Source organism: Bicyclus anynana, chromosome 26 (genome assembly GCF_947172395.1).
Source record: "Bicyclus anynana chromosome 26, ilBicAnyn1.1, whole genome shotgun sequence".
Lineage (NCBI taxonomy): Eukaryota > Metazoa > Arthropoda > Insecta > Lepidoptera > Nymphalidae > Bicyclus > Bicyclus anynana.
The window spans coordinates 7,582,768-7,608,634 of NC_069108.1; the positions used below are offsets into that span (position 1 = coordinate 7,582,768).

Genomic DNA, 25,867 nt, shown 5'->3' on the forward strand with positions numbered 1-25,867 from the left:
AGTTGAACGTGACAACGTTGAAAATACTGATGGTATGGTTGCATTTTTCAAAAGAAAATGTTCGTTTTTCTAAAATACTGTTTAATAATCTTCATAGACCAGAATATACTTTATTTCTTGTAAAAAAAGTTGGCAACCCTAGAGCGAGGGAACGACGTGTGACGTCATCTTTTATCGAGTGTGCAGCCGGCTTCATCAAATTATATCGTCACGTCAAAAAACGTCAAAAATTGGATAAAGTCGTTGAAGGGATTGGTGGAGAATTATTATAGGCTCAACAGTTTCTGAGAATTCTCAATACCTCGACGGTAAGAGCGGTCGGACTCATCACCGATGGGTGGTGGTTCGATCCCCGCCCGTTGGTCTATTGTCATACCCACTTCTAACATAGTGTAAAGAAAAAGAAAGAATAAGAATCTAATGCTTTTTGTCTTTTCGGAATGACGTTACGATTGGAATCATCGGTGTTTTGCAAATAAAACCAAAATAAATAAATAAATTATTAAATTTTCATTTATTTTTCTGAACAGATTAGTGGCAGCAGCCAAAGACCGCAAAGCGCGGCTAGAAGACGCTAGGAACTTGTACCAGTTCCTGGAAGATCACGACGAGGAAGAAGGTAAATAATTAAATATAATTTTTATTTAAATACAAACCAATAAAATAAAATAAGAATGACAAACCAACATATTTTTAACCCTTCTACTGTAGTTGCTGTTTAAGCTAAATTTATAAGACTAATTTTGAACAACCTTAGTGTTTTTCAGATAGGAAGGGTACAGTGACGTTACTAGTGATGTAGTAATAAAATGGAATGAATAATAAAATCGATTTAATCGATCTTATCGAGATCATTAATACTGTAGTAAAATATTTTTTTTTCCTTTTTCAACAACAATTAGATAATACGATTAACAATTCCCAGGCCTATGTAATAAGTATCAATAAAAATCGGAATAAAAGTTCGTACTTCGAAACTTCATATGCGTGACACATACAGCATCTGTAACAGTACCCTTCCTATCTGAAAAACATTATAACTCTTCAACAGGCTGGCATGCATTGACATAAAAAACTGTTTTGCGCACAAATTTCTAATCTCTCATGCGGTTGAATCCTTTGCTACGTTAAGGATTCTACTTAAAATCACTTGCTTCTTTACAGGCTGGGTGACAGAAAAGCAACGTATTTGTCGCGCTGACGTGGCAGCCAAAGACCTACGTGCAGTACAAGCATTAAGACAGAAGCACACTGCACTGTTGCACGAGCTACGCGCCAGAGACCTGGTCGCGCAACGACACCGCTCCAAGGGACAGAGGTCTGTTATTTTATTTGATTATACAGGTTGTCCCGTAATTAATGGCTAAAAAGCAAATGATACACCACCTAATTATCTAAAACTGATTTGAATGGTTTTCCAAAAATCCCTAGGGTGACCGAATTATATTATTTTTCGGATTTTTTCAATTTTTTTCTAATTTGTATCAATTTTTTCAATACTGCAGCTGCTGTAATTAAGATTATTATTGGGATCCTAGAATATTTTTGCTGCATTTAAAGAGACCGCAGGAAAACTTTTGCATTCCGGTAAAGCAACTTTTGGTTTGGCTCAAAGTACACTTCCAAAAGCAGGTCAATTCCGGCGCATACACCTACAACTTTTCAGTTGTGTGCATTTTAAGACTAAATATCACGTGTCTCAAACTGTGAAGGAAAACATCGTGAGGAAACCTGCACACCTGAGAATTTTTCTCAATTCTCTACGCATTAGGCCAGCGTGGTGGACTAAGGCCCCCTTTCATTCTGAAAGGAGCCTCGTGCTTAACAGTGAGCCGAATATAGGTTGTTAATGATGATGAATGTTAGCCGTGATTTTATTTCACTTCAAAGTCGTATCCATGTTTTGTATTTCACAATGATTAGCGATTGTGAACTTTAAGCACCTATTAATAAGGTTCTTTTTAATGTACTCCAATGGAATGGAAATGGAAAAAGTACTGGGGACTTAAAGAAATTATGAAAAATAAGGGGACAACCATAAGTATAAAGCAAAAAGTTTTTGATACATGTGTTTTACCCAGCATAACATATGGTAGCGAAACCTGGGCGCTAAACAGGGCCCACAGGGATAGCCTTCAGAAATGCCAGTGGGCAATGGAGCGTAGCATGGTGGGAGTAAAGAAGAGAGACAGGATAAGAAGCCTTGATATAAGGAAAAGGACCAGAGTTACCGACATTTTAACCAGGATGGAGCAGCTTAAGTGGAGATGGACAGGTCATATGCTTCGGGATGCTCAAGAAAAGTGGAGTACCCTTGTCACACAATGGTGCCCTCGCAATGGGAGACGGAAAAAGGGACGGCAGCATAGACGGTGGGAAGACGAGCTGAAGCTTACAGCTGGCCCATTATGGAGAAGAGTAGCTCTGGACAGGAAACACTGGCGGGAGCTGGAGGAGGCCTTTGCCATGAGGCACAATGAGATTAGGGACATAATTTAAATGTACAAAATCTTCATTAATAAAGGCTATTTTATTTATTTTATTTAATGTACTCTAGCCTGATAGACGCGAAGCACCCGAAGAGTGTGGAGATAGAGCGGCGGCTCGCGTCGCTCAACAAGCAGTGGGAGGTGCTGAGGCAGTTGGCGGAGGCCAGGGAGAAGCAGTTGGCAGACGCTGCGGAAGCTCACCAGGTACTGATAACTGAGTGGAAGGCGCTCGGCATAACAAAAGCGCTCAGCATCAGCGTTCATAATTCCAACTTCTTCTTGCGTCAGTAGCTCAACTCATCAGGTCGTGGTTGACACGTCCACTGGATAATGGGGATGATGACTAGGTGTGATATATTGATTTTTATGAGACGTTCGGGTAAATAAAGTCAATATTTACAAATTAATATGTAAAAAGCAAAGATTGACTGGATATTTACAAAATAAATGAGATTATAGAATTTCAAAATCTACTAAAATTCTTTTATCGTAATTAGATGAGAATTCATAAATTTTTAGCTTCCTTACATTAAACGTGACATTTTACAATATTTGGACTAATAAACATAAACGCACAAATAACGAAGATAAGTAATTGTAATTTTGTTTGAACGCCCATACAAATCTAATGATCAGCAAATCAACGACGTCATTAATTCGTGTCTTTTTGTATGGGGCGTTTTTCAGAGATTCGCGGCAGCGCCGCAAATCTGAGCCTTTAAATCCCTATAGCTCCGAAAGTAATGATCGCAGATACAATGATACTTCAAAATTGCTTTACTATTAGCATACTCCTAATTTATATACGACTTAAAAAAACTGTCATCATTCCTATTGTTGTACCCTCTCCTAACGCAGTATTTTCCGAATAATTTCTTATAAAAAAAGATATGGTTAAATTAAAAAAAAAAATGTTTTTATCGTGGATTCACAAAACCACACGAAAGTTTTTTCCTATTTCACAAAAGCCTAGAATTGAGAATCCAGGATTATGTGTGATTTCAATTAATGCAAGATATTTTTCTTTGTATTCCTTCAAACAGTAGTTTTCTAATTTACTCAATTTATATTGCGAATTTTAGTTGGATTCATTTCTTGAATATCATATTTTGCAGAAAATAATAATTATTATTTTCTCTACATTTTACTTATACCATATTTTTGTTATATTAGAAATTTAAAAAAAAAAAAAAACAATTAAATATTTTTATTCAACAGATACGAGCAAACTTGAGCTTACAAAAGTTGAACACTAATTAAAGAAAACATTTTTGAATTAAATTAATTATTTTCAACTACCCGCAGTTCTACGGTGACGCGAACGAAGCAGAGTCGTGGATGCGCGAGAAGCGAGCGGTCGTCGCCAGCTCGGACTGCGGGCGCGACGCCGCCGGCGCTGCAGCGCTACTGGCGCGTCAGCGTCTACTGCACGACGAGCTGCGCGCGCACGCTGCAGAGCTGAAAGCGCTGGCTGGTGTAGCGCAGAGACTGAAGGCGCAAGGCATACATACATTACAGGTACGTTATTATTTTGATGGCCTACTTGGCGCAGTGGTAATGACCTTTGAATCCTTTGCTACGCTCAGGATTCTATGTTTAAACCACTGAATTCGTTTACCATCGCACTGTCACCGAGCAAAGAAGCGTGCCACAAGTTAGTGGCCTCGTGTTTGTCATAACTGTATTATAATTTCCATCTCGTGATAGCCTAGTGGATATCGATTCCGGTGGATTTACAAGAGGTTCTGGGTTTGATTCAGGGGCCGATTGAGGTTTTCCTAACTGGTCCGTGCCAGCAAAGACGTACCAAGCGATTTAGCGTTCCGGTACGATGTCGTGTAGAAACCGAAAGGGGTGTGGATTTTTATTCTCCTTCCGGAAAATTATATAGACTTTGTTTTGTAAACTACACTGAACGGAACGGATCCATGTAACGGTGTAGAACCTGCTAGAAAAGTTAATTACCGTCATTTATACATAGGTTGTTTGTTAAACTTGCTTAAACAAATATGTCTTTCAGTTGCCAACGGAGGTAGAAGCCAGCGCTGGTCTAGAACAAGAGGAGTGGGTGAACGAGTCTCGACTGGTGCCCACCGAAGTATGGGAGGAGGAGCCCGTTGAAAGACTCGAGCACCGCACTGTTACCGAGCAAAGAAGCGTGCCACAGGTTAGTAGCATCCTTCATCATTGAATCCTTTGCTACGCTCAGGATTCTATTTTTAAACTCTAAGCTTCGTTTGTTTGATCATACAACCCTGTTTCATACAATTATACAAATGCTTCGTTGTGTTTGCCACCTCACCGTCACGAAGCAGAGAAGCGTGTCACAAGTTAGCAAGATTCGTTTCTGTCACAACATTATCATTAGTGTCTCGTGTCTATAAATCCTTTGCTACGCTCAGGATTCTATGTTTAAACCACTGGCTTCGTTTGCCATCGCACCGTCACATCAGAGAAGTGTGCCAGAGGTTGGTGGGCCCCGTCTCTATCATAACTACATTGTCATTCTTATTTTGTGCATATAAATCCTTTGCTGCGCTCAGGATTTTATTTTTGAACCGATGTTCATTTAATTTTTAACAACTAACAATCTCTTGTTTTGCCATGTTTCTTGTGTCACAGCACAGTCTCTCGTGCCGTTGAATCCCTTGCTATTCTATTTTTAAACCACATGCTTCGTTTGTTTAATCTTGGAATCCTTAGCTTCGTTATGTGGCAAAATTATTATTAGGCACTCGCATACCAAAATTTTTTTAACATTTTAACATATTTTTTATTGGTTAAAAGAATAACCAATTGACTTATAAATGACCTTTAATAACTGACATTTTTTCTCACCAGGTCAAAGCTCTATACGCATTCAGTGGTCAGGGCATCACGATAGCGAAGGGGGAAGTGATGTTCCTAATCAGCAAGACCAACCCGGACTGGTGGTCCGTGCGCAAAGCGGACCGCACCGACGGGTTCGTACCCGCCAACTATGTGAGAGAAATAGAACCCAGGGTCGTACCGGTGAGTTTTTTTTTTTTTAATTTTTGTTTCTACTAGTTATATACATTGATTTTTCCTTGTATTAGATGAAATACAATTTTGAAATCGGTCAAACTGGTGTACTAAACACCATTAAATATGTTGTAAGATGAAGAAGAGGGAGATGTTCGTACTAAGTTAGAATCATGCAACCTTAGCAGCCAGATGTTACATGTTTACCTAAAAGACGTCATCGTCAATACCAAGACTACAATCAGGATTTTTTTTCAATATTATGATATGAATAAAAATTTTAATAAAAAAATTCAACCGACTTCCAACTCAAAAATTAGCCTAAACTAAAAAGCAAAAAATAACATCTTACCTATGTGCTACCTTCTGATCAGTTTGAAGGCGGTGCCAAGCCAGAGATGTTTTAATTTAAGCCGTTTAAATTACAAAATTTCTGTGGTTCTTTCAAAAACGGCTTTAATTAAAACATCTCTGGCTTGGCACCGCCTTCAAACTCCTCCTTTTTGGAAGTCGGTTAAAAAGACTGCAATGCATGCCTTGATTCAAAAGCTTTTTTTTTTATAAGTATTGTAATTTATACAGCCGAAAACAAAAGAAAAGTGTATAGTAATTTCGTTTTAAAAGATTTGTTGTATATATATATATTTTTTATACAGGTCCAAGTCCGTCGACCCGAGAAAGTACGCACGGTACAGCGTGTCAAGAAGACGGTACTGGTGAAGCAGGTGGTGCAGGTCAAGAGGGGAGCCCCCGCGCGGCGCCCTAGGGCTCAGCCCCCGGCGCCCGCGCCGCACCCCCCCGTGCAGCAGCGCATGGAGCAGATCGAGGGAGAATATGGTATGTGGTGCATGGTTCGGAAGTCGAGGAGTGGAGTCCCTGGACCAGTGATTCCCAAAGTGGTCTATATCGACCCCTAGGGGTCTATGACAACCTGCAAGGGGTCTACGTCAAAAAACCGTAAGGGATGGGTAAAAATAAACCTCTTCCAAATAAGTCCGCATCCATCTTAGACTGCTTCGTCACTTAGCAGCAAATGAGATAACTTGTTACAGAATCATCATCCTCATCACCATCATCATATCAGCCGATGGAGTCCACTGCAGGACATAGGCCTTTTGTAGGCACTTCCAAACATCACGATACTGAGCCGCCTGCATCTAGCGAATCCCTGCGACTCGCTTGATGTCGTCAGTCCACCTGGTGGGGGGTCGGCCAACACTGCGCTTACTAGTGCGGGGTCGCCATTCCAGCACTTTGGTACCCCAACGTCCATCGGCTCTTCAAACTATGTGCCCCGTTGAGTTATGTCGGTGACTTTGGTTCTTCTGCGGATCTCCTCATTCCTGATTCGATCACGCAGAGATACTCCTAACATAGCTCGTTCCATCGCCCGACCCGACCCGACTTTGTAACAGAATAAACGATCTATATTCTACCAAGCCCTTTATCTCCAAGCAAAATTGAACCTTATCCCTATGTATATACGTGCTGTTTTTCAGAGGAGCTGCTCAAGCTGTCGGAAGCGCGGCGCTTGCAGCTCGAGGACGCCATCAAGCTGTACAGCTTCTTCGCGGAATGCGATGACTTCGACAAGTGGATCCGTGACAAGGAGAAGATGTTGCGCGCTGAAGATGCAGAGGACAGTGTTGACACCGCCAAGAGGAAGTACGAGGTGAGATCTGCGAGGCTATTTACGCACGTGTCGAAGACGGGTTGACATCAGAAGCGGATTTCAGTAGCAAAACTGATTAAAAGCCACTTACTGAATAAATTATCCTCATAATTCCCACCAAGAATATAACCGATGAACCCTCGAGTAGCACAGAATAACCTTTAAAATTTAAAAAAAAATCAAAATTCATTTATTTCCAGTAGGCTCAAGCACTTTTGACACGTCAGTTGACTATTTGTAAAGATTCTACCACCGGTTCGGAAGGCAGGTTCTGCTGAGAAGAAACCAGCAAGAAACTCGACAGTTGCTCTTTTAAAATAAATAAAACCTTGAACGAAGTACCGGACTTGTGACCAATGGATGTAGGGTTAACCCTACAGTGTCCAGTGTGGGACACAAGTAAAGACGAATATTAAAATTAGCCACGACAAGAATGAGCTAGACTCGCTAGCAATTAATGGCACAATTGTGAACTAACTAGTAGGAGCTTGTAAAGTAAAAGTAAAGAAAGTCCTACACAACAGATGGCGCTACTAATCTCTACCAATTTTTAAGTTTGTCTTTCATGTATTATTTTAGTTTTAAAAGAAGTTTTACTTTAAGCGTGTTGGCTAAAGTACATAAGTTTTTTTTTTAAATATGTATCTGGATTTCATGTAAGTCTTCATGATGTTCTGCAGAAGTTCGTCACAGACCTGTCAGCAGCCTCCAAACGCTTGGAAAGCATCGATGCGGCCGCTGAAGAGCTGGTGGCGGCTAACCACAGCCAGGCTGCCAAAGCCACAGCCAGGAGACAGCAGCTGAGGCAGCAGTGGGACCGCCTGCTGAGGCTCAAACAGCAGAAAGAGAAGAGTCTAGAAGGAGCATCGAGGTATATCACAATGGTTATTTATTATGTAAGGTAGCATATTTAATTTTAATTGCGAGTGCGAGTACTGAATGCCAAGAAAGAGCAATTCTAATATTGAACCTTGAGTGAAGCGAGTTATTCAATCAAAAAAGAATCCTACGCATCGCAAGGTATTCAAGAGCATGAGAAGTAAAATAATTTGCTGTCTTTCAAAACAGTTTTTTTTTTTAATTTTACTAAATCGAGGAAATACTGAATATGAGAAATCTCTATTTTTTTATCATTCTTTACAAGTTAACCCTTGACTACAATCTCACCTGATGGTAAGTGATGATGCAATCTGAGATGAAAGCGGACTAAGTTGTTAGGAGGAGGATGAAAATCCACACCCCTCTCGGTTTCTACACGACATCGTACCGGAACGCTAAATCGCTTGGCGGTACGTCTTTGTCGGTAGGGTGGTAACTAGCCACGGCCGAAGTCTCCTACCAGCCAGACCTGGACCAATTAGAAAAGTCGGTCCAGCCGGGATTTTTTTTAAATCGGACCAGTAGTTCCTGAGATTAGCGCGTTCAACCAAACAAACTCTTCAGCTTTATAATATTAGTGTAGATGTCCAAAGAAATTATTGAACATTCTATCAATTTCATCATTAACAAACCATATTCAGCTCACTGTTGAGCACGAGTCTCTAATAATGAGAGGGGTAAGGCCTTCGTCCACCACGCCGGCCAAATGCGGATTGCTAGACTTCACACACGCAGAGAATTGAGAAAATTCTCTGGTGTGCAGGTTTCCACACGATGTTTTTCCTTCACCGTTCCGTGATATTTAATAATAACAATAAGCCTGTTTATTTCCAATCCAAATAAAAATAACATAACGTACAAGCAATTTTTAAACTTAATTACTAACATAATATTATAAAAAAAATGTATTAATATATTAATTGCTGTCGCTTTCTTCGTTACCATTTATCGGAACCCCTTCTCGGGTAAAGGCCTCCTCCAGCTTTTTCCAGACCGTACCGTTTCCGTGATATTTAATTTCTTAAGGCTTCGTCTGCCAAGGCAGGTCCTATACAATAATTGGTTTGAGGCTTTGGGTCTTACCACTAAAACCTTAGTTAACCTACTTTTTAGTAGGCTTTAACCAAATGGCATGTCGATTCTCTTTCTACGATCGTAAACGTTTCGAAAACTAGAATAAAATATATTAATTTCTATCAATTTGTCAGCGTGGAACTCTTCAACCGTACCTGCGACGAAGCACTAGACTGGATGTCTGAGAAAGAGCAACAGCTGGCAGCAGGCGGAGCACCCGCCGCCGACCTGCGCACTGTGCGCGCGTTACAACGTCGCCACGCGCAGTTGGAGCGCGAGCTGGAGCCTCTACGAGAGAAGGTGAACACCGTCACGCTGCTCGCTGACTCGTAAGTATTAACAACCCATATTTGGCCAACTGTAGACCACGAGTCTCTTCTCAAATTGAGAAGAGTTAGGCTAATGTGAATTGGCAGACTTCACACATGTGGATAATTAAGAAAATTCTCAGGCAGAGGTCATATTCACTGGACTCGATAGGTATATGCAAGTTCGTTTGTTTTTGGATGTAGTGATAGGTGACAGAACAAGTGCGTTAGTGTGTGTAAACTGAAGGTTACTTATGATTAAGAGCTTAAGAAAGTTTTGTCTTTCAACAACGCTCGTAGCTCTGTCTTTCAACTGTCTACTGACAAACGTTTGTCTGTATACTTTACTTTATCAATACATGTATCAAAAGTCAAACCGGCTTCCAAAGGCAAAAAGTAGACAAACTATAATAGATATACTATAATATATAAATTTTCGCACTAAATGTCTCTTTATTGTTGCATGCAGCGTATTACAATGGTTGCAAATGAATGGGTATGTTGGTTATAACAATCTTGCATTTTAAAAGTATATTATTACAAAAAAATAATGTACTTTGGGAAGACAAGGCTAAAGCCGTTAAATCTCTCGCTATAAACTAAGAATCCTTTGCTACTTTCAACTTTAGATTTTTCTTGCTAATGTCAATCTAAAAATCCTATGCAACTTTAAATATAAGAATCCTTTGCTACTCCAAGTGAAGAATCCTTTAATTTGGTATTTATTATACGAATTTTTATGACAATACAATTAGCTAGTTTTGCCTCACGGTTTCTCATTCCTGTGGGAATATCGGAATATAAATGTAACCATTGAGCTATATACCAGATTACAATACAGGAAGAAATTTTTTTTAGTACGGATATTTTAATATTTTGTACATTAGTAAAAAATTTAATCATAATGTATTTTTGTATGTACGTGTATATCTGTGCTTTTATACAGATTTTTTCAGCGGCTGAGCTGTGATTTGAGTTTCAAATATCTGTAAAATGATGGATTTTTTTAATTTTTAAATTTTCTTCAGATTTTTCTTAATTTTTGTTTTTATAAACAGGGTGAAATCTCAGTACCCCACCGAGCGCGCGAACGTGGAAGGCAGACAGAAGCAGCTGGAGGCCGCCTGGGGCAGGTGCAGGGCTCAAGCGGCTGAACGCAGGGCCCGGCTGGAGAGCGCTGTGGGGCACCAGGTCTTCGCCAACGGGGCGAGGCAGCTGCAGGATTGGATACAGGTGAGACCTCAGATGAATTAGACAGGGACCTTTCTTGCAAGACGTTACCCCTCTGTCGATGTATAAGATCAATGATCTAACATGTTCATAAAAACTGTTTCTATTGAATCGATGTTTCATTGTAATCGTTTTCTTCGTGTAAATAGCTCTCTAAAATGTCAGTTTGTGTAGTTAAATGGCAGTCAACAACTTCTAGTTTACTAAAATATGAAGTTTCGTTTCATAGGAAGTACATATTTCCAAGTTATTAAATCTATTAAAAACAATATATGTAAAGAATTGATTCTTCATCCGGAACAGCAAAACATCGGTCAAGTAATCGAATATTTTATATAACGAGTCTAAACGATGTGTTTGTTAGTCTGTGTAAAAATTACAAGTGTGTGTATTGCAAATCAAAATAGTTGTGTGTACAGTAAGGACAATATGTTTATAATATAAATTAATTGGTGTTAAATATATTCGATGTGTGAGTTCACCTCGTCCCCCTCAAAAAGCGGCAGACAATTTTGTTGATGATTTTGGGTAATCATCATCATCATCAACCTATATTCGGCTCACTTCTGAGCTCGAGTCTCCTCTCAGAATGAGAAGGGTTAGGTTAGTTCACCACGCTGGCCCAATGTGGATTGGCAGACTTCACACACGCAGAGAATTAAGAAAATTCTCTGGTGTGCAGGTTTTCTCACGATGTTTTTCTTCACCGTTCGAGACACGTGATATTTAATTTCTTAAAATGCACACAACTGAAAAGTTGGAGGCATGCCCCGAACTCACACCCTCCGGAATCGGAGGGAGAGGTCATATCCACTGGATTATCACGGCTCTTTGGGGCGTGATACTGGTCCATATATATTAGGTCTGAGGTAATAATCTGTACTGTTGTATTGCAGAAAGTCCGCGAGCAAGTGTCAGCGGACGTGCACGCCAAAGATGTGGCCACTGCAGCCGAGCTGGTGAAGCAGCACCAGGAGCTGCGCGACGACATCCGCGCGCACGACGACGAGTGAGTGCACTTGGTGGCTAGTGACCATCACTGTTGACCTCTGTATCTTTTTTGGGAGGAAATATCTTTCTGAGGTACCCGACTTACTGGGGGAGAAGATGGGCTTTGGATCTTACCACTAAAACCTAATTTTAGTAGCCTTTGGGCTTTAGCCAAATGGCATGTTAATCCTCTTTCTACAGTCGCAAACGCTTCGAAAACTAGAAAAATGTTTGACGGCCTGCGTGGCGCAATGATATGCGCGGTGGATTTACAAGACGGAGGTCCTGGGTTCGATCCCCGGCTGGGTTGATTGACGCTTTTTTAATTGGTCCAGGTCTGGCTGTGGGAGGCTTTGGCCGCGGTTAGTTACCACAGTTAGAAAGTGGTGTGGATTTTCATCCTCCTCCGAACAAGTTAGCCCGCTTATATCATCTTAGACTTCATCATCACTTACCATCAGGTGAGAGGTCAAGGGCTAACTTGTAGAGAAAAAAAAAATGTAAGCTAGGCCTACTGTGCTGAAATACCCCATAATTAATGTCATGTTTAATTAGAGTCATGATAGCCCAGTGACCTCTGTCTCCGATTCCGGAGAGTGTAGGTTCGAATCCGGTCCGTGGCATGCACCGCCAACTTTTCAGTTGTGTGCATTTTAAGAAATTAAATATCACGTGTCTCAAACGGTGAACATCGTGAGGAAACCTGCACACCAGAGAATTTTCTCAATTCTCTGCGTGTGTGAAGTCTGCCAATCCACATTGGGCCAGCGTGGTGAACTAACCTAACCCTTCTCATTCTGAGAGGAGACTCGAGCTCAGAAGTGAGCCGAATATAGGTTGATGATGATGATGATTACCCAAAATCATCAACAAAATTGTCTGCCGCTTTTTGAGGGGGACGAGGTGAATTCACACATCGAATATATTTAACACCAATTAATTTATATTATAAACATATTGTCCTTAGCAAGCTTAGCAGTGAGCCGAATATGGGTTAATGATGAAATGTTGACAGGTTCAAAGAAGTGATAGGACTCGGCAAGCAGTTGGTGGCATCCAATCCTGCTTTAACCGACGTCGCTGAGACTGCCAAACTCTTGGAGGCGGAACAGCAAGCAATTATAAAAGGTATGTGTGCATTTTTCTATTTTAAGCTCAACTATGCTTAGAGTATCTCTTCCTTGATAAATGGGCTATCTAACACTGAAAGAATTTTTTAAATCAGACCAGTAGTACCTGAGATTAGCGCGTTCAAGCAAACAAACAAACTCTTCAGCTTTATATATTAGTATAGATTCGGGTAAATAAGGTCAATGTTAGCTAATTTATACATAAAAAGCAAAGATTGTCTGGATATTTGCAAAATAAATCAAAATTTATTAAAAATCTTTTATCGTAATTTGATGAAAATTCACACAGTTTTAGCTTCCTTAAATTAAATGTGACATTTTTTAATATGTGAACTATAAACATAAACGCACAAATAACAAAGATATTAGTAATTTTGTTTGAACGCACATACAAATCTAACGATCATTACATTACCTACGACGTCATTAGTTCGTGCCATTTTGTATGGACCGTTTTTCAGGGATCCGCGGCAGCGCCGCAAATATGACTATAAATCCCTGTAGCTCCGAAAGTAATGATCGCAGATATCCTGTCACTTTTACAAAATTGCTTTACTATTAGCATACTCCTAATTTTATTTACAATTAAAAAAATCTGTCGTCATCCCTATTGTGGGCCTTATGTACCTAATAATAAGATCCTTCGTAACAATATTAAATAACTGTATCTTTCGTCAACAGAGTGGCAAGCCAAGGAGCTGCACCTGAAGCAGTGCCTCCAACTGCAGAGTTTCAACCGCGAGGCCGACCAGATCGACGCCTCCAGCGGCGCGCACGAGGCCTTCCTCGACTACAACCACTGCGGGGTAATGTTTTGTTTGTGTTATCGCCGCGTTGCAACGACTTGCGGTACGGACGGCTTCAGTGTGCTCGTGGCGTTCGAGCCGTCCACATCTCTTGTTGTGTAATTCTTTATGGGTTACTTGGAATAGATGGGGAGAGTGACTTGAGTGGAAAAGGGGAGTGTTAGATATCTGTCAAAGGCGCCTTTAACCCTACACACAACGTTCACAAGTGCGTGACTTCAGTCAAGGTCATTCTCTGCCATTCTAGGGTCTTATTTTGGTTACAGTTTCATTTGTTAATTAAGTTGTCCTGACAAATGTTGTGAATCATAACTTTTGTTCGATATTAGTTTTCTTATTTTTGTAGTCACTTCTGAGTCTGCTAAAATTTATAACTAGCTGACGCCGCGCGGTTTCACATGCGTGGTTCCCGTTCTCGTAGGAATACGGGGATAATATATAGGCTATAGCATTCCTCGATAAATGGGCTATCTAACACTGAAAGAATTTTTCAAATCGGACTAGTAGTTGCTGAGATTAACGTGTGCAAGCAAACAAACAAACTCATTAGATTTATAATATTAGTATAAATGATTTTTTTTTTTAAGTAAAACCTTCTTACGCAATTTTGACTTGGGGAGTAAGCTCGGGAATGCGTTACCAAAAATGACATACCGTTAAGTTTTAAAAGCGCCATCTGTTGTAATATTGCTAAACTACGACACAGCTTAAGCTCAGCGCTGAATACGTTTAGTCTTACGGCATAATTGTGAACTAACTAGTAGGAGCTTGTGAAGTAATGCAAGTCCGACACGAGAGATGGCGCTACTAACAGCTACGAATTTTCAAGTTTCTCTTTCATGTGTTATTTTATTTTTGAAGAAGTTTTACTTCAGTTGTTGTTCTAAAGCACACTTGTTATTTTTTTAAAATTAAAAGAATAGATATATCGTTTTAAACATGTCCAAAGCTCGCTTTTTTATGTTCTCGTGTCAACAATCGATTGTTCGAGAATTTATTTAAACGGAAACTATAAGCGAGAACGAGAAAAGTTAACCCCAACTCGAATAACTTCGTACCGTACGTCGCTAAAACTAAGCCGCTTTACTATAGTTGCTTGTTTACTTTTTTACTCTAATTCTACAACACAATGTCAAGCAATTATGAACCTTACCACCTACTAATAAAATCCTTTGAATTATTTACAGTCGTCAGTGGACGAGGCCGAGGCGCTGCTCAAACGGCACGAGGAGCTCGAGGCGCGGCTGGCGGCGCAGGACGAGCGCCTCGCCGCCTTCTCGCAGAAGGCGCAAGGACTGGCACAACAGAAGGACAGACACTACGCCGCCGACCAGTGAGTTTATTTTAAAACCGCCTTAAAAAAGGAGTACATCCCACCACCTCCCATGGCACCTGACTTCAAGGTCTTATGGGCCGAATCGTGGGAGTACAAGCCCAGTTTTTTTAATATGACCAATACTCCCTATAAGGTCCCTCGTCCTTACTGTACTGTATATATAGACAAACACTACATTCCCATTTCCCCTCCAAATAGTATAGACTGTATTAGGAGTGGGTACGACAATAGACCAACGGGGCGGGGATTGAACCACCGCCCCTCGGTGATGAGTCTAACCGCACTTACCTGCTCTTTGCATATTTCCTGGGCCATCTTTTTGACTCCTTACAAGTTATTTACAACTCGACAAATTCGACAACCTTACCTCTTCGCTTTTCGCCCTTCTGATGATGGAACGTTTCTCCTCGGCTCGACAAATCGCCCCCCCCCCCTGTCCCCCGCTGACCTGTAACTGGTAGGTTACGTCGCCTCTTACGCCATTAGTGCTCACTGCCATAGTCGGTGAAAGACGGTGGAAAATGCCTCGTTCCCGAGAGGCAAAATTTCACCGGCTACAGAAACCCAAAAGGGGTTATTATTTCCACCCATATGTATTTAACATGGCTCATATGTAACATATGAGGTGTGATAGTCCTTTTGACGACCTCCGTGGCGCAGTGGTATGCGCGGTGGATTTACAAAACGGAGGTCCTGGGTTCGATCCCCGGCTGGGCAGATTGAGATTTTCTTAATTTGTCCAGGTCTGGCTGGTGGGAGGCTTCGGCCGTGGCTAGTTACCACCCTACCGGCAAAGACGTACCGCCAAGCGATATAGCGTTCCGGTACGATGCCGTGTAGAAACCGAAAGGGGTGTGGATTTTCATCCTCCTCCTAACAAGTTAGCCCGCTTCCATCTTAGACTGCATCATCACTTACCATCAGGTGAGATTGTAGTCGAGGGCTAACTTGTAAAGAATAAAAAAAAAAAAAAATAGTCCAGGGGATATGACATCTGCCTCTGATTCCGGAGGGTGTAGGTTCGAATCCTGTCCAGGGCATGCACCTATGTATGTAACGTTCTCAGAATTACATTACGAAACTCTTAACAGGGTCCGAGACTTGTAGGGCCACAAGCCATGTGTTTGTTAAAAAGTTCTCTCTGCCCAAGATCGGGATCTTATTACTAGTAGATAGATGTAATCTATTTTTTAACAATTCTTTATTGTACAGCATCACTGCTCGTCGCGCGGCGGTGCTACAGAGGAGAGACAGCGTACGTCACGCGGCCGCCGAGAGACGGCGGGCGCTGCTCGCTAGCTTAGCACATCAACAGGTATTTACATTTTTGTACGATTCTATTTCGATAATGGAATAGCTATATTCACCTCACTAGCTGGAAAAAGGCGCTTTTCTTCCTTAATATTAGTGAGGAAAATTAGTTTTTAGTCACTATGTGTTGAAAAGTGTTTAAAGAACACTGCAGATCAGCAATTTGATAATTTAATTTGAAACTATTTAATATTATAGACAGCACAACATTTACTTATCACGCTTTTATGGATAAGGATGATATGGTCTTTCCGAGCTAACGACAAAAATCAAACATTTTACCTCGCTATTGGATTAAATAGAACTTCACGCACCAATTTCAATTTACAGAGTATGTTTTTTTCAAGAAAACCATACATAAATACGAATATGTCGTCACGCTAGTGAATAAAGTAGATCTTTGCGCATGAATATCAAGCTGCAAAATGTGTTTTTCCTAGCTAGCGAGATAAAAAGGAATTAATTACCCATATGTATGTTGACAGTTTGTGGCGGCGACTGAGGAGTTGCAGGCTTGGATACAAGACAAGACCAGGACAGCCAAGGACCAGAGTTACAGGTATTGTTTAGCATTGAATATTGTTACGAAGGACCTTATTACTAGGTGTTTAAAGTTCACAATTGCTTGCCATTCTGATGTAAGTATAACATCGATGTAAACAAAGCTTTTTGTTGGTACTTCGTTAGTTTATTTTTGAAGTAAAACTTCTTTACTATAGTACGCGCGTTAACAACTGAGTCTTAGGGCCATAAATCATTTCTCTATATCTATCTCGCTTGCACTTATGGGTCTTATGGAGCCGTCTAGTGAAGGGTGTAACAATGAAAGACATATTATCGATAAGTAAAGTTTATTATCGTATCTTGTTCACAAAATTAAAAAAATTAACAATATTTGATTTAATATAATACATATTTCATATTATATAATTATTAACTAAATAAAATTAATCTTCATCTGAGTCTTCATCATCAGAATCTTCGTCTTCTGCCAAATTTATTATAAGCGGCGCGTGATCTCTAATTAGAGCTTTTTGTAAATCTTTGTTTTGAAGTTCTTCGGCATGCCTAACACATTTGGCCCAGTCTTCTCGTGTGACATTTTCTATGGCTCGGTGGAGGTGATTTTCGACATCTGCTATCTTGAAGGTATTATTATTCTTCGCAACTTCTCCCTTTACTTGTGCCCAAATTAATTCTATTGGGTTATATTGACAGTGATATGGAGGGAGCCTTATTACTTCATGACCTCGTTCATTTGCCAGATGGTCTAAAGCGTAGACCTTCTGCGGGTTACTGGCTTTTACTTTTCTTATTAATTCTTCAATAATTTCGTTGCTGGAATATGGAATCTTTTTCTTTGTCAACCATTCTTGAATTTCAGCTTTCCTCGTGTTTCTTGTGGGTATCTTTTCCAACTGTATCGAATGATAGCTTGCGTTATCGACAATTATAACTGAGGGCTCTTCAAGTAGATTCAGGAATTCGGAAAACCATGCCATATATGTTTCGCCATCCATTTCTGTGTGGTAATCAGCATCCTTTGATTTCACCGCTTTAAATATTAGCTTCGCATCTGGAACGAAGCCAGTCCTTGCAGAACCCGCATGGCAAACTATTAATCTTTGGCCTTTTCCCACAGGCTGATTCTTGAAACCTCCTTCATCGTTGCTTCCAAGCCACATCCTCTTTCTTGCATGGTTTTGATTAATCCATGTTTCGTCTAGATAGAAACGTGGTCGCTGATCGTTAGTTCTTCTAAGTAAATCCAATTTCCTTAAAAAGTCCATTCTAGCACAAACAATATCAGTTCTTTCCATTAAATATTTACGTCCTTCGCTATTTTTCTTATACTGGAACCCAACCTCCTTCAGTAGTATTCTCATTGAAGTGTTGCCGCATTTAAAATGGGGTCATTGTTCACGGAATTTTTCTAAAATTTTCGCCACGGATGGATACTCTCCATTCTCATAAAATGAAGCTACAGTTCGCTTCAACACACTTTTATCAAAATCGTCAATATTAGTGACGGTTTGTGGTTTCTTAAAATTTGTTCTTGGTATACAGGTACTGCCTGATTGTGATACTTCCGTCTTGATTCGGTCCACTGTCGCTCTGCTCACACCACAAACAAATGCGGCCATTTCACGTAGTTTGTTGAAATTTAGAGAAGCCACTTTATTCGGATCACTTTTCAATTCATTGAGAAACAGGAATACGTTGTGAATCAGTGTTCGAGCTTGAGGGCTAATATCGCCATGTAATTTCTTCAGATCAACGTTAGAAAATAAAGTATCCATAGTGCGCAACGAGTAACACATGAATGTATTTATTTAATTGCAGTAAACACATTTATGGCAAAAAAAATACGCAATGCAATTACATTAGAAACCGACCAATCAGAATCGTCCAAATCATTATTGACTCATCATTAGCACGTGCGCAGGTAGCCGTTTATCGATAATTAGGGTGCGCAGGTAGGCGCGCTGCACATTCCTATCTTTTTTGACTTTTATGACCGGACGACTCAGATGATAACGCGCATACTATAGCGCTCGACTTGAGGAGTAAGCTGGTTAATGAGTTACGAAAAGTGTAATCAAAGCGCCATCTGTAGTAACACCGCTAAACTAGGACACTACACTTGTAAGCCTAGCGCCGAATCTGTTTAGTTTTAACGGCATAATTGTGAACTAACTAGTAGACTAGTGAAGTAACGCAAGTCTGACACGATAGATGGCGCTATTGACCGCTTCTAAAGTTTTAAGTTTCTCTTTCATGTATTGTTTTATATTTGAAGAAGTTTTACTTCATTCGTCTAAAACACACTTATCGTCTTTTATTAATTATATTACTATCCGATGCTTCTACAGTACTACAATTTTTACCTTTTTATAATATAAGTGTAGATTTTTACTTTGACTTTGTCGTGCAGAGATCTGGCCAACTTGGAGCGCAAGCTGCAGAAGCATGAAGCGTTCGAACGAGAGCTGCAAGCCAACGAGAAACAGCTGAGGAATGTTGAAAGCGTAAGTCTCAATACAGTGCCTATAAAGGTGAACGTACACTTATCAGAGCCGAATGCGTTAAAAGGTATTATTGTATGGCCATATAAATGTATGTCACACAAACTGAAAAACTATTGATCGATCGATGTGATCTCACAGATCGGGCAAGGTCTGCAGAAGTCGGACGCGACGCGCGCGCGCGAGGTGGAGGCCCGCCTGGACGCGCTGCACGCGGCGTGGGAGGAGCTGGTGGCGGCCTCGCGCGACAAGGGCTCCAAGCTGCGCCAGGCCTCGCAGCAGCGCCAACATCGACGGTGAGCGAGCTGTTCTAGCGCAGTCGGGCAGGGTCTGCAGCAGTCGGACGGCACGTGAGAGGAGCTGGTGGCGGCCTCGCGCGACAAGGGCTCCAAGCTGCGCCAGGCCTCGCAGCAGCGCCAACATCGACGGTGAGCGAGCTGTTCTAGCGCAGTCGGGCAGGGTCTGCAGCAGTCGGACGGCACGTGAGAGGAGCTGGTGGCGGCCTCGCGCGACAAGGGCTCCAAGCTGCGCCAGGCCTCGCAGCAGCGCCAACATCGACGGTGAGCGAGCTGTTCTAGCGCAGTCGGGCAGGGTCTGCAGCAGTCGGACGGCACGTGAGAGGAGCTGGTGGCGGCCTCGCGCGACAAGGGCTCCAACTGCGCCAGGCCTCGCAGCAGCGCCAGCATCGACGGTGAGCGAGCTGTTCTAGCGCAGTCGGGCAGGGTCTGCAGCAGTCGGACGGTAAGTGGGAGGAGCTGGTGGCGGCTTCGCGCGACAAGGGCTCCAAGCTGCGCCAGGCCTCGCAGCAGCGCCAGCATCGACGTGGTTGTGTAAGAATTTCCTAACACCACGATCTTAAACCTCATGTATGAAACTGCCGTATACCCTTTTAATGTCACTGGTAAAGCTATCGACCAAAACTGCGTCAAAATATCTTAAGGTGGTAATAGAAACGGGTAGCAAATCATAGGAATTTCTTTAATGATAAATCCTGTTCATCATCAGGTCGATCGAGGATGCGAAGGCGCGTCTGGTGGAGCTGGAGCGGTCGCTGACCAGCCAGGAGCTGGGCACCGACCTGAGGTCTTGCAAACGTCTGCTCATACAGCATCAGGTAAACAAACCCCTAAATGATTATATAGACTAATAGACTTGATATACGAATATACTTGATTGCTAGTCGTGAGGTGCGCCGATCTATAATAATTGTTGTTGTTACTCTTAGTATGTTCTGTATGGGCATACGTCCGGCGCCCACGCGAATTGATCAGGGGCCCATCAGCTGATCGAAGTGGGAAGCCGGGCATTCGAAATACGGCGCTACAGAGCCTTCTAGTATTGGTCAGATAGGCAATGAGCTACTTACGGTCAAGGTCGAGAGTTGACCTAGGTTGGTTGACCTTAGCTGACGGGCGATGTGATTAGGTTATGTGTAATATGTGGAGGTCGATAATGGTGTTTTTCAATATGTCACCCGCCTGCAGGCCACAGCAATCCGCTACCCGCCACTATGCACTTCAATGTCCAGGTGAACATATTCTACATGACGACACACTGGTTAAAGTTGAAAAGTGAATAGTTATTTGTACAACAAGAGAGCAAAGTTTGTTTTCGCTGTGAGTGTTTAAAGCGGTCACTGAAAAATGCATCAAAATCGGACTAGTAGCTTTGTAGAAGTGACAACATTGATTTGTGCGACAAACATTCTCTCACCCAAAACTGATGTACCCTCTCTGTACTACACACAGATGTGGATGTAAAAATCTATACTAATATTATAAAGCTGAAGAGTTTGTTTGATTGAACGCGCTAATCTCAGGAACTACTGGTCCGATTTGAAAAATTCTTTCAGTGTTAGATAGCCCATTTATCGAGGAAGGCTATATATTATCCTCGTATTCTTACGGGAACGGGAACCACTTGGCGGCAGCTATTTATAAATAAAGAAGACAGTATTGTTCTTACATGATCGTTCTTCCTCCAGGCTCTAGAGCAGGAGCTGAACCAGTGCGAGCAGCGCGCGCAGTCGCTGGTGGCGCAGGGCTCCGACCTGGTCTCCAGCGGACACTTCGACGCGGCCGCCATCGAGCGGGACTGCGCCGCGTTGCTGCAGGCGGCCCGGGCGCTCCGCCCCCACGCCGTCGAGCGGCGGCAGGCGCTGGAGGCTAGTCTACGGTAAAGTATCGTGACTATAGCTTGGCAAATTCGTTCGTAACACACCCGATGGTCAGCGCGGGCCGGAAAGGCGGTAGAGTCCCGCGCGCACGACCTTATACCCGCGCAGTCCTTCTAGTTCAGTTAATCTGTAATTTAGGGTCAGGATAATTTCAAGAAAAAGTTTGATTTCATATAACGTCAGGGGGGCATGTAAAGATGTTAACTGTAGATTGGTAACTTGCGGAAAGTTCTCACTCTAATATATACCTTATCTTTTACACATTAGAGTTTGATTAGATAGATAAACCTTTTCACATTTTTTTTTTAATAACACCATTTGATGCTTTCAGACTCCACAAGTTCGCAGCGGAGGTGTCCGGCGAGCTGGACTGGGTGTCCGAGCGCAAGGCAGCGGCATCCTCCACGGTCCTGCCCAACGACCTGCACGCGGCTCAAGCGGCTCAGAAGAAGCACGCCAAGCTGCGAGCTGAACTGCTGGGCCGGCAGCCGCTGATCCATCGAGTGCTGGAACAGGGTCGGGAGCTGCAGAGCGAGGAGCAGCATCCTCAGGCTTTGAAGGTTGGTGACTTGTGGCTTAAGCAGCTCAAAAGAAGCACGCCAAGCTGCGAGCTGAACTGCTGGGTCGGCAGCCGCTGATCCATCGAGTGCTGGAACAGGGTCGGGAGCTGCAGAGCGAGGAGCAGCATCCTCAGGCTTTGAAGGTTGGTGATGACTTGTGGCTTAAGCAGCTCAAAAGAAGCACGCCAAGCTGCGAGCTGAACTGCTGGGCCGGCAGCCGCTGATCCATCGAGTGCTGGAACAGGGAGCTGCAGAGAGAAGAGCAGCATCCTCAGGCTTTGAAGGTTGGTGACTTGTGGCTTAAGCAGCTCAAAAGAAGCACTATCAATGTAACTAATTGTTATTTTACAGGATTGTAAAAATCTTTAGGCAATATACATTTATTTCAATTAGGCTTAGTTTACAAGCACTTTCGCAAGGTCAGAAAAATAAACTAAAAAGCGAAAAATAACATCATATGTGCTACCTACTGATCACTTTGAAGGCGGTGACAAGAAAGTGATGTATTTACTAAAGCCGTTTCTAAAAGAACCACGACCTTTAAATCCTAAAAGATTTAATCGGCTTTAGTTAATGCATCACTGTGGTGGCATCTACTTCAAAATTGCCCGTACTGTCACAGTATGAGACATTTCGTTATTTTTATTTTAACACAATAATACTGAACAGATTTTCATGAAAATTAAATGGAATCTAGAATATTCTTTCAAACAAAAAAATAATTTTTATAATTGGTTAAGAAATGACGAAGTCATGCAGTAACAAACATAAAAAAGAACATACGCGTCTAATTGAGAATCACCTCCTTTTTTTGAAGTTGGTTAAATGATATCCTGTTTTCAGATCAAACAACTGTGCAAGGAATTAGAAGAGGCTTACTCCTCAGTGTCCCAAGCGGCTGAGGAGAGGGCGGCGAGATTGGAAGAGGCTTTGAAGGCTCAGCAGTTCCTCCATGATGCGCTGGAGGTGGACTCCTGGTTGGCAGACAAGGATGCTGCACTGTCCTCCGCTGACGTGGGGAATGATAGACATCGGGCCACGCAACTGCTTACCAGGCACAAGGTAACTATAGCAACATTTCATGGCCCGTCCCATTTAAATTTTAGCAGACTCAAAAGTGATTACAAGAATAAGAAAACTAATGTCGAACAAAGGTTCTGATTCACAACATTTGTCAGGACAACTTAATTAACAAATCAAACTGTAACCCAAATAAGACTCTAGAATGTCAGAGAATGACCTTGAGTGAAGTCACGCACTTGTAAACGTTGTGTGTAGGGTTAAAGGCGCCTTTGACAGATATCTAACACTCCCCTTTTCCACTCAAGTCACTCTCCCCGTCTATCCCAAGTAACCCATAAAGAATTACACAATAAGAGATGTGGACGGCTCGAACGCCACGAGCACACTGAAGCCATCCGTACCGCAAGTCGTTGCAACGCGGCGATAACAAATGCCGGTCAAAGTAGGAGGTGCATGCCCCGGACCGGATTCGAACCCACACCCTCCGGAATGTACCTCCATATCCATTGAACCTCTATATCCACTGGTAACTCTTTCAAGCATAAGAATAATTTTTAAAATTGGTTAATAAATGACAAATTTATGAGGTAACAAACATAAAAAGCATAGATAGAGAATCTCCTTCTTTTTTTGAAGTCGGTCAAAGATACTGAAGCGATTATGGTATATCTGTAATTTGATCGAACTTTAAAGTTAAATAGCTTTTATCCCGGAAATCGATGGGGTTCCTGTAAGATAGTGGATAAGTGTTTGTATGGGGAATTGAAATTCACTAATCTTCTTCTATACTTATAATAAATCTGTAGAGAGGTCAATTCTGTACATGAAATATATTTCCAAAATAACTATCAGGGGGTGATTAGTGATCGATACTGATGCCAAAAATGCAATCAGTAACATTTTTGTCTGTCTGTCTGTCTGTCTGTCTGTCTGTATGTTCGATATAGAAACAAAAACTCGAGGGATTTTAACGAAACTTGGTACAATTATTCTACATACTCCTGGGCAGGTTATAGTATACTTTTCATCACGCTACGAGCAATAGGAGCAGAGCAGTGAAGGGAAATGTTAGAAAAACTCCATTTTTACAGCGATACTACTGTAAGGGCCGGATTAAAGAGGTCTAAGGGTGGACGAAATCGCGGGCGTTCGCTAGTGTTGTAATTAATTAACACCTCTCCTTCCAGGCGGTAGAGTTAGAGTTGGACACGTACGCGGCGATCATCTCCGAGATGGGCCACGTCGCAGCATCAATGGCGGCGAGTGGTCACCCCGAGGGTGCTGCGCTCGTGAGCAGGCACGAGCAGCTGGCTGACTCGCTGGCGAGGTTGCAACGGAAGGCTGCGCTGAGACAGGCCGCGCTCGTCGAGAGCGTTTGCCGGTCAGTGGTCATCTATATATCGCCTCATCATTATTTTTTACAAATTAACTTAATGATGAGGTGTTTTATTTACATTAAAAGTTTTTAAAAGATGACTTTATAAACGCTTAATGTCATCTATACTTATATTATAAAGCTGAAAAGTTTGTTTGTTTGCTTGCTTGAACGACCTAATCTCAAGAACTACTAAATAAATAAATAAATGATTTATTGTGCAAAAAACATTTTCATACAAAATAACTAGAAACGGCAGTTGTACTAAAATCTATAAAACATTTTGTGTTACAACTACCATCTCTTCACAAACAAAGATTACAATATTTTAATCTGTAGTATATACACAATTAAAAACTTAAAATTAAATTAAGATTTTTAAATTTTAGTTTATAAGGTAGCAATCAGTTATAATTATAATCAAATTTATATATAATTTATAATTTCACAAAGGAAAATTTCAATATTTTATTTAGAAATACAATTAAAAACTAACAAGAAATATTGGTCCGATTTCAAAAATGTCTTTCAATGTTAGAGAGCCCATTTATCGAGGTAGGCTATTATCCCCGTATTCCCACGGGAACGGGAACCACGCGGGTGAAACCGCGCGGCGTCAGCTAGTTAAAAATATACAGAATGTCTATTAGTAAATATTTGGGGTGATGATGATGTGTTTTCATCAGTTCTAAATAACCACTTTTGAGACTTTACTTGACTTTAAGAGCCGTGATAGCTCACTGGATATGACCTCTGCCTCCGATTCCCGAAGGCGTAGGTTCGAATCCGGTCCGGGGCAAGCACCTCTAACTTTTCAGTTGTGTTCATTTTAAGAAATTAAATATCACGTGTCTCAAACGGTGAAGGAAAACATCGTGAGGAAACCTGCATACCTGAGAATTATCTTAATCCTCTGCGTGTGTGAAGTCTGCCAATCCGCATTGGGCCAGCGTGGTGGACTATTGGCCTAACCCCTCTCATTCTAAAAGGAGACTCGAGCTCAGCAGTGAGCCGAATATGGGTTGATAATGATGAAATACCCACTTATTTCGGGAAGAAATATGGCGGTTTGTCTTGAAAAATAATCTTAATGATGACAATATCACAGGCATGAATACCTGGCTGAAAGCGCTGAGCTGGAGAGCTGGATCCAGGAGCAGTACGCGGCAGCATCCAGCGAAGACTACGGCCAGGACTATGAGCATCTGCTGGTGAGCACCGTTTCTTATAATCTTTTTTAATTTTTTACAAGTAGTAAGTGATTATGCAATCTAAGATGGAAGCGGGCTAACTTGTTAGAAGGAGGATTAAAATCCACACTCCTTTCGGTTTCTAGACGACATCGTACCGGAAAGCTAAATCGCTTGGCGGCATGTCTTTGCCGGTAGGGTGGTAACTAGCCTTTGCTGAAGCCAGACCTTGACGAATTTAGAAAACTTCAATCGTCCTAACCGGGGATCGAACCCAGGACCTCCGTCT

General features: G+C 41.8%; 2 protein-coding genes across 2 annotated transcripts in view; one reads left to right on the forward strand and one right to left on the reverse strand.

The window, feature by feature from the left end:
- Positions 1-25,867, reverse strand: part of LOC112055983 (trichohyalin) — a 489,894-nt gene that overhangs the window by 135,357 nt on the left and 328,670 nt on the right. The window lies entirely within an intron of this gene.
- LOC112045821 (spectrin beta chain, non-erythrocytic 5) overlaps positions 1-25,867 on the forward strand; it is a 132,761-nt gene that overhangs the window by 25,384 nt on the left and 81,510 nt on the right. The window contains exons 14-38 of the mRNA XM_052889811.1: positions 531-619; positions 1,165-1,318; positions 2,558-2,693; positions 3,795-4,007; positions 4,510-4,656; positions 5,331-5,501; positions 6,149-6,329; positions 6,992-7,164; positions 7,845-8,035; positions 9,252-9,446; positions 10,484-10,658; positions 11,552-11,664; positions 12,661-12,773; positions 13,457-13,581; positions 14,769-14,914; positions 16,130-16,232; positions 16,714-16,787; positions 19,164-19,257; positions 19,396-19,550; positions 20,260-20,368; positions 21,239-21,429; positions 21,762-21,990; positions 22,834-23,052; positions 24,201-24,394; positions 25,497-25,599. Of these exons, the coding sequence (XP_052745771.1) occupies positions 531-619; positions 1,165-1,318; positions 2,558-2,693; positions 3,795-4,007; positions 4,510-4,656; positions 5,331-5,501; positions 6,149-6,329; positions 6,992-7,164; positions 7,845-8,035; positions 9,252-9,446; positions 10,484-10,658; positions 11,552-11,664; positions 12,661-12,773; positions 13,457-13,581; positions 14,769-14,914; positions 16,130-16,232; positions 16,714-16,787; positions 19,164-19,257; positions 19,396-19,550; positions 20,260-20,368; positions 21,239-21,429; positions 21,762-21,990; positions 22,834-23,052; positions 24,201-24,394; positions 25,497-25,599 (3,793 nt within the window). The remainder of the gene's footprint in view (positions 1-530; positions 620-1,164; positions 1,319-2,557; positions 2,694-3,794; positions 4,008-4,509; positions 4,657-5,330; positions 5,502-6,148; positions 6,330-6,991; positions 7,165-7,844; positions 8,036-9,251; positions 9,447-10,483; positions 10,659-11,551; positions 11,665-12,660; positions 12,774-13,456; positions 13,582-14,768; positions 14,915-16,129; positions 16,233-16,713; positions 16,788-19,163; positions 19,258-19,395; positions 19,551-20,259; positions 20,369-21,238; positions 21,430-21,761; positions 21,991-22,833; positions 23,053-24,200; positions 24,395-25,496; positions 25,600-25,867) is intronic.